This window comes from Erithacus rubecula (genome assembly GCF_903797595.1).
Source record: "Erithacus rubecula genome assembly, chromosome: 11".
Classification (NCBI taxonomy): Eukaryota; Metazoa; Chordata; class Aves; order Passeriformes; family Muscicapidae; genus Erithacus; species Erithacus rubecula.
Window position 1 is genome coordinate 18,881,821 of NC_136663.1, and position 13,070 is coordinate 18,894,890.

Consider the following 13,070-nt stretch of genomic DNA (forward strand, 5'->3'; position numbering starts at 1 on the left):
CAGGTGGTGATAGTTTTTAGGATGCAGTAGCACTTACCATAACAAGGTTGCAAATCACAGGTTTTCATAGGAATTCTTAGTGTGTACAATCAGTGTCCACTTTCCAGAGTGCTTCCCAAGTTCTGGTACCACAATATGAGTGCCTATAATGTGTGTAACCTTGCAGTGTCTCTCAGGCAGGAGAATGCTCTGGTTTCCACTTTATTCTTGAGATTTTGATGTATAGATGTTTAGCTGTCCTGCTGAAATGCATAAAAAGAAGCATGGGGTGAAGAGGAGAGAAAGGCCTGGTCTCTGGAGACTGGTGATGGTTCCTTGTTCCTTTCTCCTAGCTTGCCTTTTCCTGTACCCAGTAGACTATTCAGTTATTACTTTAAATTACCAATATTTGACTACCCAGCCAAGAGTGGGGTTTTAAAATTGTTTTAGAAGTCTAGTGACTATATGGGCACAAAGAACCAGTATATCTAGTTTTTCTCAGTAATAAGACTTCCTGGTGTGTGGTGTGCATGTGAGATAGTTTGGGTTTTTGCTTACTTGCAGGAGCTGGGATGTAGAGGAATCCCAGGGCTCTGGGGTATTTTCCTGTGGGCTGAGGAAACTGTGCCCTGAAGCACTGCCCAGTTTGTAGCTGCAGCATGGACATGTGGAAAACTGCTTGATAAGCCTCATGGAAATAGTAAATTCTATAGATAAGCCCTCAGTACCTCAGCATAATTTACCAGGGTTTGTTTTTCTTTCTGGATTTACAGAGATATGAAAAATGCTGTAATTGGAAACAACAAACAAAAAGCCAACTTGATTGTTTTGGGAGCAGTTCCAAGGTATGTCCTTTGCTACTCTCCTTTTCACTGATTCACAACAGGTCTGCAATAATGATCCTTCGATCACTGGCACTTTTTTAACTTTGATTGTAGTTGACTGAATACTTTCTTTAACATAACTGAGAGAGACTTGAAATATTTGTTAAACTCATGTATTACAGAACAGGCTGTTGAGTAATGCTTTTCATTTAGAATTTCATAGAATTCTCTAAAGTAGTCTTGGTGTTTTTTAATTGAACTTTATTAGCTCAGGAATAAAATATATTTTTTTGATATTGATATTAATGATGGATGGAAGTGGTTGTATCTTAATCCTGTTCTTCAGCCAATTACCTGGTGAGTTCTTAACTGTAAATGGGTAAGGTTATGTTAAAGATTTAATTTAAAATATTGAAAAACATCTGAGATAATTTGCTTGTCTGCTTCACTTGCTTCAGAGGATTAAAAAACATTGATCATACTTTATTGTACCTTGCTGCTTCAGCTGATGTTAACATTTTCTGGACTCTGATCCCACTAGTACAAATTGAACAGGTAACTTCAGCACCTAGACTGCTCACTACAGCTTTCATTTCATCCCCTTCTTCAGCTTCCTTTCAGCCTCAGTTTGCAGCAATGGAGAATGAAAACCTTGAGCACTGCAGTCCTTGTGCTGTCAGTGTGGCACCCACCTGTATCTTTTTGCTTAAATGGCAACCAGGCCCCAAACTATTCTGCCTGAGAGCTGCTGCTGCCTTGTCAAAAATGCTTTTTATTTGCAGAGAGTATCTTCTCACTGACAGACTGAGTTGTGCCAAGGCTGGCCCTTGAAATTCTCTAGGGATTAGCAGTGGGGCACCCCCTGTACAAAACCAGCTGGATTGTCTTCCCTTTCAACCACATACAAACAGGTGAAGAGAAGATTTCACAGGAAATAAAAAGAGGAAATAGGCATTTGTTGAAGATGATGAGAAATTTGAGGAATTTCTACCAGCAATAGGCCTTGAGGGGTTTTTTGCAAGTCCTGCTGATTCTTGTGGTTCCCATTTAAAAAGCTACAGAAGATCTTCACCTCCCACATCTAGAGTCTGCCTGTTCTTACGTTTTGTAGGATTTCTGTTCCCTCAGTTATCCTGCTTTTTGCTCCTGCTTGTTCTGTGCCCAGTAAGGAAAATTTTAAAATTATTTTTTCTTCATTGTTGTTAATGCCTTCTGGCTGCCCAGGTAAATGATACAGTTAATCTACAACTGCAGAGACATGACTGGCAAATGTTATAAGGTGAACTATCACACTTGTCCTCTCTTCAGGACAAGTTATTCTCCCATGACCAGAACACTCTTCAGAGAACTTCAGAAAAGACTCTTCAAACTGGAGGACTAGCTGAAATAAATTGAGTTATTGTGACAAAAGATGATCCTCCCTGGCTATAACCTGATATCATCTACCTCAAGTGCCTTTCTGAAGGCTCTACATTTTCCTCAAGGTGTTGTAGACAGACTTCATAAGATGATAGACTGTTTGGATTGGAGAATTCCTTGGGTTGTTCTCTGCCATGGAGGAGGGAATCCATTGGATCTTTCAATGTGCCTTCTAATTAGTGAAGCTGGTGGATCCCAGGGACCTGGAATTCCAGTCTGCAAAGCCAAGCCCCTCCCTCAGTGAGGAAAGGAATAACCAACCTGGCATTCTTTGCTTTAAGTCTCTAAGAACAATTTTCTTTTCACAGAGTTCAGTTGCAGGCTCCCACGGGAAGTTGATTCTCTTCTCTAATGGGAATTGTTAGAATTCTGCTGCTGCTTTGTCCTGTGATTCAGCTTGTTGTTTACTCATTTCTTGCTTCTCTCTCCTTCCCCAAATATTCCTCCATCAGGCTTTCAGAAAATGCTCCTTAGACCCAAGGAACCCCTTCAGACCTGTCACTCAGTGGAAAACAAAGCAGTATGTTCAAATGTTAGATGCATATGGAGTTTAGAAACAAGTTTAGGAAGTATCTTTTGTTTGAAATTAGGTCAAATACTACTGGAATATATGCAATAACCTTATTATTTTAAAATATTGCAAAGAAATACAAAGTACTTTGAAACTCTCCCTACAAAGGAAGCAAGTGCTGTGGAAGAATGGTGGATCCCTGTCATTTCTGGGCCAGTGGCCTCCTTAGTCTGTGAGCTGGCTGTTCAGTAGTGTCATCTTTGGAAAGGGGAATGTATCAATACCTTAAATTAATTTTTTTGAGGTCCTCTAAAATTCAGTCTGACCTATGGGTCACGTCTGGACTGCTTGTACTGAAGAGAGTGCTAGGAAAAGCAAAGTTGATTAAAGAAAGATTGCAGAATTGCCATGTCTGGAATTTAAAACTAGGAGGTGTTAAAATTGTACAAATGTGTGCACAGACGTGGCCCTGGATATTCAGAATGGAAATAGCCAGCTTATGTGTGGATTTTGTTTCCTAAGAAGTAATTTTCTATATATCTTCCTAGAATTATAGAATTTCCATTCTCATGGAATGCTGGCCTTGGGCCCTGCCAGGACTGCAGAAATGTTAGTTTTTGAAATTCTTGATTTTTAGTAGCTGTCCCAGAAAATAGAATTTTTAAAGTTTAGAGGGGAAAAGTTATTTTAAGGCCAAGTTCTTTCAGTGGCAGACCAACTTAAAGCTAAATAGTTTCTTACTTGTACTGTCCTTCAGCTTTTTTTTTCCTTCTACCCCATATTAGTCCTAACAGAGACCAAGAAATCCACAATAATTGTTGGTGTGCCCCTTTACTCAGCAGTTTTATAAAAACAAATCCTGCAGCTTTTGTGTCTATCACCACATCAGACACTTCTTTGGAGTCTAAGTTTAATATTTAATGCTTCCTGTCAGTTCTTACAGCCTAAGTCTCTGGGAAACTATTGAATTATCAGTTCAAATGTAAATTGTTCTTTTCTAAGTCATCTTACAGGACTTCTGAACTAAGTGCTGTTCATCTAGTAGCAGTCTGTAGTGCTGCTGGCTTTCAATCCTCTGAGCTGTAAATGGCTCACAGAGGTGGTATTGGAAAAGAAAACCCTTCAGTGAAATGAGCACGAGGCAGTTGTTGATAAATCAACTTTGCAAGTCTGTGCAGCAGCTCTTGGTACCCAGAGAGATGCAGCATTGCTGGTTTGCCATCCAGGCACCAGCAGGGCCTTTCAGTCCTGGGATAATTTCCTTCTTTCACGTGGGGGAGCATGGGGAAGGCAATGCTAAATTCCAGTGAGCAGAGCACAGCTCTGTCTTCCTGTTTGTTGTAGTTACTGTTGAAGCTCTGATCTGTGTGACATTGACAAAAATACTTTACCTGAATTAAGTTATTGCTGATCTAGTTATTGCTGAGAGATCAATATTTAAAGTTTCATCCACTTCATTAAGAGCTTCAGTTACTCCTTTGCTCCAAAATTAATACAGTTTTAAAATCAAGTCTTAATCCCAACCACCCAGAGCCTTTAACAAAACTGCTAAATCATCCTTGTCACTTACTGAAAATGATTTTCTAACTTCCAGCTGATTGCTCCCCTATCATATAAAGCCAATTGTTTGGCATTTTAAGGTGATACTGCACTTCTTCCCAAAGCTTTCTCTAGATAGGTGCACTTCATAGAATTTTGTGTAGTTAATTTTAACCTTTCCCTGTCATTTATTAGTGATTCTGTTTAACTGTTGAGGTTTTTTAATTTTCAAAATTTCTTTGGAGTACATTTTGAAGGCCACATGGAACAGCTGTAGGAGTCTTTTCCATTCCATCACCTGAATTTTGAGTTCTGCATGGCAGACTGTTAGGTTGCCTGTGGAAGGGAAAACTAGTAAGAATTTTTTGGGATTTTAAATTGTTTCTAGGGCTGTAAACACACCAACATGAAATTTTATGTTTCAATTTATTGTTAAACATCATCATATTCCTTCAGGCAGTGTTCTTTTAGAATTTGCCAAAAGAGTAAAAGATTGCTGCTTTGATAACTGTGTAACCTGGTGAAAAAGATGAGAAGGGAAATGCTTGAGGTGGCTCTGCCCCTGGCAGTGCAGGTAAAGGTGCAGGTGAAAAGCCAGGTTGGTGTCACAGAGTCTTCTCACAGAGCCACCCTCAGTCCTTCTGACCATGTTCCACCTCCAGTTCTTGTGTTGTGTTTCACTGCACCAAGACCTGCCTCAGCTCAGTAATCACACAAAACTAACTCTCCCAAAAAGCTGGTCTTGTTCTGTGGAGTTAACAAGACAGATGAGCAGAGAAGGGGGAGAGCAGGACTTGCCCTACAGCACTGGAGAAATGTGCCTTGAAATGCTGAAGGGCTGCTGGGGTGACAGTGCCAGGAATCTCCATCAGTGAGAGCTGGGAAATCAACCAGAACAGCCCTTTCACATGTTTCCATGTTTGATCCTGCCTCGAGCAAGGCCTGAGGATCTGTCAGAGCTCCTCATGCCTCCAGTGCTCCTCTGTGCCCACCTGATTGCCCTGGTGCCTGCAGGGGCTGAGCCTGGCCCCTGCTGGGGGTGTTAGTAACTGTGCTGTTATCAGCTCTGCACATCTTCTGGGACCTGCAGCATCCCTGGTGTGTTCCCTGCTTGCTTCCAGGAACTCCCTGCACTTGGACACAGTACTGTGAGGTCTGTCATGCACATTAGGGAGTGTTTAGTCCAGACTTCTTGGATGTCCTTAAGAGGTCAGGATGCAATTGTTTCCTGATGCATTGTTCTGTTCTTTGTGCAGTTTGCATTGGGATTTTCTGTTGTGCAGACCTCAGGGTAGGGATCTGTGTGCAGGTGCTGTGGTTTGCTGTCTGCTTCACCTGCCATGCTGGTGTTTTCCAAGGTTTGCTTTGCTCTAGGGTGGTAAAAGAAATGGGCAGCAGAGGCTCTCCTGTGGTTGTTTGTTTTTTGCTTTTCTTGACATCAAGTCAGGACCTGGTTGCATAATTAGACTTCTCTTAATGAGGAATCTCTCCACAAGGATGATGTATATAACTGGAACAAGGTATTCTTCTAACCCAGCTGAGGAGTACAGGTGAGTCAAGGCAAGCAGTTGCAGTCAGCAGAATTGTATAGCTGTTGTTTGAAGCTATATAACCTCATATCTATGAAGTTCCTGTTCTGATAGCAAAAAGAAAGCTGTTAATACAAGATGTACTTCTAATGCCACCTTTTCTATTGTGCATTTTTATTAGATTTTTAAGTTTCAAATTTAAAAATACCATGTAGAAGGTAGCTTTATGATACCTCGTGTTACTTGTTCTTAAGGAGCTGGAAGAATCAAATCTGTACAGAATTACTCAAAAATGTATTCTTGATGTCCTCTTTTGTGTGCTGATGCAGGATATTGCCTGGTGATATCAAACTCAGTGAGACTGTAGTGTAATCTTTTTGTATACAATGGAGAATTTCAAACTGCAGGTGAATGGGAAATAAAACCAGCTTGATTTTTGGTATAAGGTCACTTGATATCCTCATATAAAAACATTTTGGAATTGGTTTGTGTAAATGAACAGTAGTTGTTCAGATGGTGGTCATAAGCTGATTGATATTCTAATTCAGACAGGAACTTCTGGAAGACTTAGAATAAAGTGTGAATGTGTTTTATCAAAGTAAATGGAATGAACAGTCAAATGGTGAATACAGGAAAAAGACATGAGTGTTGAGCAAAGTGGTAAGATGGCTAAAGCAAGGGTAGGTGAAGATGTTGCTTTGTGTAATACCTATTAACACACTTTTTGTGAATCAAAAAACTTTTGTCATCTCAAAAATAGTCTTAAACTGAACCAGTGTAATTCACTGTGTAAGTTAAAAAGCTCTGTTCTTGGTGTAAATTTGTTTCTGGTTTCAGGGGCTGTGTGTTGATCCCACCTATTCTTGTACAGATGGCTGCAAAGAAAGGATGTATTTGTGTTTTCTGAGTGGATCATGGAATGGTCTTAGGGGGAAATATTGGAATAAATTCAGTCCAGACTGGAGATCTGAATGTGATGCACTGGGATGGAGTGTTTTGATCTAGTAACCAGGAGGAGAGACTGCAGCCTCCTCAGTAGCTTTGCATCACTCTAGAAGGGGGTATGAGAACCTCGAGGGAGCTGGGAGCACCAGGTAGGAACCAGGACAGGAATCCATGGAGTGCTGGGGAAAATATTCCTCCTGTAAATGGGTCTCCATGGGGAGAAGCCAGGGCTGTTTTCAAAAGACACATCATTAAAGAGGAAGGTGAGGGAAAACTTGATTGTAGTCATGAAAAATGTGAAGCTTCAAATCCAGTCCTCTTACAGCTCAGTAGATATTGAAACTCTCCAAAGTTGGATTTAGTTACATGAACAAGATGACTGAATGCAGGTTATGTGGTGTATATAGAACAGCTCTTGGAATATTAATGTTAGTGAGGATGCCCAAGCATTAGGATAAATTACTAGAGCTGCAAGCTGATACTCCTTGGTTTATTCCTAAAGGGAAAGCTTTCTGTGCAGCCAACTTAACTACTTATACACTGCATACTGCTCAGCTTGGCTCTTTGAAAAAACTATTTGCACCACGTGAAATATTTCAGGACAAGTTATCTTTGCTTTGTAGTGCTTTTTAAGGGAGTATAGTTAGCCCAGGTCCCTTGGATCCAGCCTCTAGAGATTTGGAATTACCATTGCTTCCAGAAGGGAAACTGGCATCTCACTCCAGGATAAATTTCTGTGACTAATAGTCATAAAAATCACTCATTTTTGAGTCCTCATGTGTAAGAATCTATAGCTATTTAATTTGTGACATAATATATTGTTGTACAGAAATTATTCTGAATGCTTTTAAAATTATACTTAGTTGTGTCTTTGGGAAGTTCTGTGGAAAGTGATTGCTTCCTGTTATGTCTGAAAAGTAGTGCTTTTTAGTACTAAAAAGAACAGCTTGCATAGAAATTTGTAGTCCTGTCTTGTTTGGGCTATTCTTAGTACATTAATTCCTTTCCCAGTTTGGGATTGATTCTCACTGGGACTTCCAGCAAGTTCAGAGGTCACCTCTGACTTTTTGTTCCATGTTCTGTCAGCCAGCAGGGGTAATTCACCTCAGCCTTCATATGCAGGGGTTTCATATTCATCACAGGGCTTTCCCAGGGTGGAGCTTTTGGGCCTTCTTGCAATGGACTGGAATAGAAGCATCTTCAAAGGTAGAATAAAAAGAATTGTGCTAATTCCACAAAGAGTGTATTCATCCCCTTTGCAAGGGGACTGGTAATAAGTGTCCAGATAATCATGACTCAATTAAAGCTCTTAATAACATATTTCAGTGAAAGATGTCTTAAACTTCACAGCACTCAAACTTCTATCCTAGGCTCTTTCTCCACGTGCCTGCCTGTGGGGTTTGAGGAAGTGCTGAGTTTCATCTCCTTGCCAGGTGTTTTAGGAGCTTGAGAGATTTTTGTGACAACTTGTAAATGGGATGGAGTGTGAAAAAGGGCATTTCTGTTTATTTTAGCTGTGAGGGTGGTGCTCAGACTGGGTTGGGGAGGTCTAAATCATGCACATCTGTTATGGTGTGGAGCTCTGGTGCATCACACCTGTCTCAGTCATCAAAGCAAAGGGAAATCTGAGCTGAGTCTCTTCCTTGCTAGACCACTGTGGTTTCCTTTTGTTCAGCAGATTTTCTACTTTAAAATAATCCATGGTTTTCCCAGGTGTGCATTATTCCTCCAGCTGACCTTATTTCTGTTTCTTGGCATGGAGTCCATTGAAGTGTCTCTCTGGATGCATTTGCTATCCTTCCTCATTTGGATATGATTTCCTGGATATCATTCCTGACATCTGAGGGGGGAAAAAAAAAGCCTTAATCACTTAATTGCCCTTAGAAGGGCAGGAGCAAATGGCAGAAGTTGTATTTTATACAAACATAAGTGGAAAATATCTGAAGAAGCCTTATAGAAGTTTGAAAAAAATCCAAATACTGCATTTTAAAACCTTGGAAAATGCTTGTGAAAATGTTGTGAGATCTTTCCATCAGCTTTTTCATTTCCTGTTTGTTGTAATGAGCTTTACTGCAGGACCACAGACTGAAGAGTGTCAACAACAGCATTTGCACCTTTTTGTTGTTTACAATGCCCTTTCTGTCTATCTGTGCTTTTGTTTTCCCCTGAAGCACACCAAAGTGTGTTGTGGTGGCTCTAGCAGAGCCTTGTGCTAGTATTTCTGCTGGTTTGGAATCCAAAGGCTGGCTGATTAAGGATAAGGCTGCAGGTCAGGGATCCAGGTTATGGAGGGACACAGTGTTCTGTCAACTATGTGAACTATGAACAACTACCTTAATCATATTTTTAAGTTTCCAAAATCCAGATTATAATCTTCCCTTCTGTCCCCTGCATATAAATGCCATTTTTCTACCTTTTTATCCTCATGATATTAATATAAAGGAGGAATGCATTACATCTTTGCTGAATTTGTCTAGGCTAGAGCCTGGGAACAACAAACCAGTCCAGGAGATTCCCATGGATAATAGAAGGATATGAATCTTTGTCATTAATGTTTAACAGTACTTTATTAATTAACTGTTTTATCTTTAGTGACTATATGGATTATCCTCACTTGTAAACTTTTGTAATTTTATAGTTTGTCATGGAACTACTTAATTTTCAATGTTACTTGGTGTCAGTTCTGTCTTTTAAAGACAGAAATAGAAAATATTACAGTATGTATATCTAGCACTTGGAACACCTGATCTGAACCTCAGACTTATTTTAAAGATGTAGAAAAGGATATTATTAGTATTTCAGAAACTTATTGTATGTAAAATGGGAACTTAAATTTTGATCTTCACTAATTATAAAGTTTAGGTGAGACTTTCTATTTTAAGCATGTTAGACTTTAGATTGTAGTCAGCATGTTTAATTTTTGCTCTTTAGGAGAAGCAGAGCTGTAATATTTGTTCCACGTGTGAAGTGTTAATGGGAAAGAAAATAGCAATTACTTTCTTTAGAAGAGAAAAGCCTTCAGAATTTCATGTGCTTTTGAATTTTTAAAAAAATCCTTTTGAGAAAAAAGTCATTTTAGGACATGATATTGAGGGGCTGGAGCGTGTCCAGGGAAAGGAATGGAGCTGGGGAAGGGGCTGGAGCATCAAGAGAGGCTGAGGGAGCTGGGAAAGGGGCTCAGCCTGGAGAAAAGGAGGCTCAGGGGGAACCTTCTGGCTCTGCACAACTCCCTGACAGGACAGGCCTGCTCAGGGGAGGTCAGGATCTGCTTCAGGGAACAGGGACAGGAGAAATGGCCTCAAGCTGTGCCAGCAAGGTTCAAGTTGGATATTGGGAAATTCCTCCTGGAAAGGCTTTCCCAGCCCAGGCACAGCTGCCCAGGGCATTGGTGGTGGAATCCCCACCTTTCTTAGAAGCCATGTGGATGTGACACTTGGGAACATGGGTCAGTGCTTCTTGAGACTGTATTAAGAATCTACAAACTACACCATTGGCAAGATGTGCTTTAGGCTTGAAGTGATCCTGTTTAGCCCCAGTACAGTTGCCCTTCTGCACATTAAACTTCCCTGGGCTGTCTTTGTGTATGTGATCATTCCTCAGTGTTCCAAACTCAGATTACTCTTGGTCCTCCCCATGCTTGTGCTTGGTGATGGAGTTACTTCACAGTTGTGACCCAGAAAAAATCACTGCCAAAGATAACCATCCCCACGGTGGTAATCAGATGTTAAGGTTCCCTTTCCCATCAGCCTGTTGGCTGAATTTGGGATCTCCCTGTTATCCTGAAAGCCCCATCTCGGATGTCAGTATTGTGACAGTACCTTTTTAAGAAAAAGCAGTGGGATATTTTTCTACACCAAGTAAAAGTTGTGTAGGAGCACACAGTGTGAGAAGGTTGTTACTCTACTTTTTTGCTCAGTCTTCACCTTTCTAGTAGGGTTTTCATTCTCTTTACATAGTAGGATTCAGATTATTTTCTTTTAGACTTAGTTTTTCTCTTCCATATGAATTTTCCTCTAAAAATACTTGTGTTTGCAGGTTGCTGTATTTACTCCAGCAAGAGAGCTCAAGCACGGAACTGAGAACAGAATGTGCAGTGGTCCTGGGCAGCCTTGCCATGGGGACAGAGAACAATGTCAAATCCCTCCTAGACTGCCATATTATCCCAGCCTTATTGCAAGGTACTTCTCCCTTAATAGATCTGTGTTAGTAAATGTTCCTAAAGTACCAAAATAAACAAAGATAACGAGACTGAATGGTTGGTTTGCCCGTATTTATAGGATTGCTATCGCCAGATTTGAAGTTTATTGAAGCTTGCCTGCGATGTCTCCGTACCATTTTCATCAGCCCTGTAACTCCAGAGGATCTGCTGTACACAGTAAGTTGTAAGCAGATTATTAAGTCTTTTTAAAGGCTATAGAGCAGGTGGGAATGAAAAATCTTGTTGTGTGGAGTAGTAACAAGGCCTTGTTTGAGCACCAGCATTAGCACTTCTCACCTACCTTTGAGGTATTGGGCACCCTTAGCATTTATGGCTGGTTTGATATGAGCTGGTCACCAGGGTAGCCCACTAATAAAGAAAATTCCTGCATGTTCAGACTTGTGTGCAATCTTAAGAAGGAAAACTGTCTCTAAATGCTATTTAGAGGTACTGTTATCTGTAATACTGGCAACAGTTACTTCCGGAAAGTTAAAGTTTTTTCCAACACTGGCTTTCCTTCCCAGATGGGAGAGGGCTTGCTCAGTTTTTGTACTTTTCAGTGGAAGAGCTTCACCTCTAAAATATCTCTGCTTCTAACTGGTATATGTGTGATTTGCATTTAAGTGACAGGAGGATAGAAAAGGTGCCTCTGCAGTTGCTGTAATGCTGAGTTTCTCCTGAGGCATGTGCCAGCAGGGCTGCTGGTGCTGGCCCTGGTTAGGTGACTGGGCAGAGCCCTCTCTGAAGGTACAGCTGTCTCAGGGGTTTACCCAAACCCAGGCACTGCCCCTTATTGGGAAGGAGGGCAGGGAGAGTTTAGCTGCGTCCCATGTCCCAGTGTGAGGAATAAGGTGTGTCATGGAATGAAAGCTGTAGGGGACCAGCAATCTCTTCCTGCTTAGAAAATTGGATCATTGCCTCAATCTGGGGGAGGTCACAGAGCAGCACCAGCTTCTGAGGGTGACTGGTGCCCACAATGAAAACCACTCTGGTCCCACTCATGGGGAGCTTTTGCCTGCTGGGGAAGATTTGATGCTTCAGAGCAAGGCACAGCTGGCCTCTCATGTCATACTTTCTCTACAGTTCAGCTGTTAATAGTCAACAGATTTTCTTCATGGTTTTTGTTGTTATGCACTGCTGCAATGTCTGTTTTGTTCTCTATTCCTTTTTCCAATCAATTTTTACATTTTCATTCCAGACACAGGTATGCAAACTTGTTTTCTATGGAATCAGTCCTACCATGCACCTATTCTGAATTTCATCTGCCAGTTAGTCCACCTCAGAAAGTCAGCTTGCATTTAGTGTGTGTAGACAATCAGCCAGCTTTGTCCTCCACTGTTCACTGCCTTTTTTTCCACGTGTTTGGTGATTGTTCAGCATGGAAAACCTCAATGCCTATTGTATGTGTGAACACTGAAGGCACCTCTTCAGAGTGATCCAGGGGCTTCCTCTTTGTGTTTTACTTTGGCTTCTCTTCATGTTCCCAGATTCACCCAAATCAGCCTGTAAGAGCTGATAACTGCAGAAGCATCTGCTTCCTGCTCTCAGCATCCAGAGAGGGGTTTAAGATGACTATCTCCATTAACAATCCATATCTCTTCCTGAGGATCAATGCTCAATAGGGAGTTTTAATTGCTTCCTATTTGGAGAAGATAATTCATGTCTTGAAGGGAGAGGAAGGGGTAGAGAATGGATACTGGGAAAGGTGTGGGTAAGAATGGGAAAGAACCACCATAAGCATAGAAGTAACCACTAACATGGGAACAATATGCCCAAGAGACTGAATTTGGTGTTTCATGTTTTGATTTCTTGGCTGCATAATGATGACATCAACTGCTCCTCCACTGCTTCAGGAAAACGGGATGTCCTGGAATTAACCATAACTACCAGAAATGATCATCTGGTGAGGGGTCCTTGCCCCTTAGTTCACCTATAAAACTCATTTTCCCATTTCCCATTCCAGTTAGACACCTCAAAGTATTTTATTATTATGCTTAAGGTCCTATTTCTGGAAATCCTACTTTTTTTGTCCTTCTCTTGTGGGAATACCCAAAGCCATGCTTTGAAAAGTGCTGAATACAAATCCTTTGAAAAGATACTTTTCTTATCTCTTGGAAGGTGCAGCT

General features: G+C 41.0%; 1 protein-coding gene across 5 annotated transcripts in view; it reads left to right on the plus strand.

Moving 5' to 3' along the window:
- Positions 1-13,070, plus strand: part of ARMC8 (armadillo repeat containing 8) — a 57,966-nt gene that overhangs the window by 14,312 nt on the left and 30,584 nt on the right. For 3 of the 5 annotated variants that reach the window (XM_079315347.1, XM_079315348.1, XM_079315351.1), the window contains 3 exons: positions 753-824; positions 10,782-10,924; positions 11,024-11,121. In XM_079315347.1, coding sequence (XP_079171473.1) covers positions 753-824; positions 10,782-10,924; positions 11,024-11,121 — 313 coding nt within the window. The remainder of the gene's footprint in view (positions 1-752; positions 825-10,781; positions 10,925-11,023; positions 11,122-13,070) is intronic. The other 2 variants (XM_079315349.1, XM_079315350.1) reach the window with 1 other exon arrangement.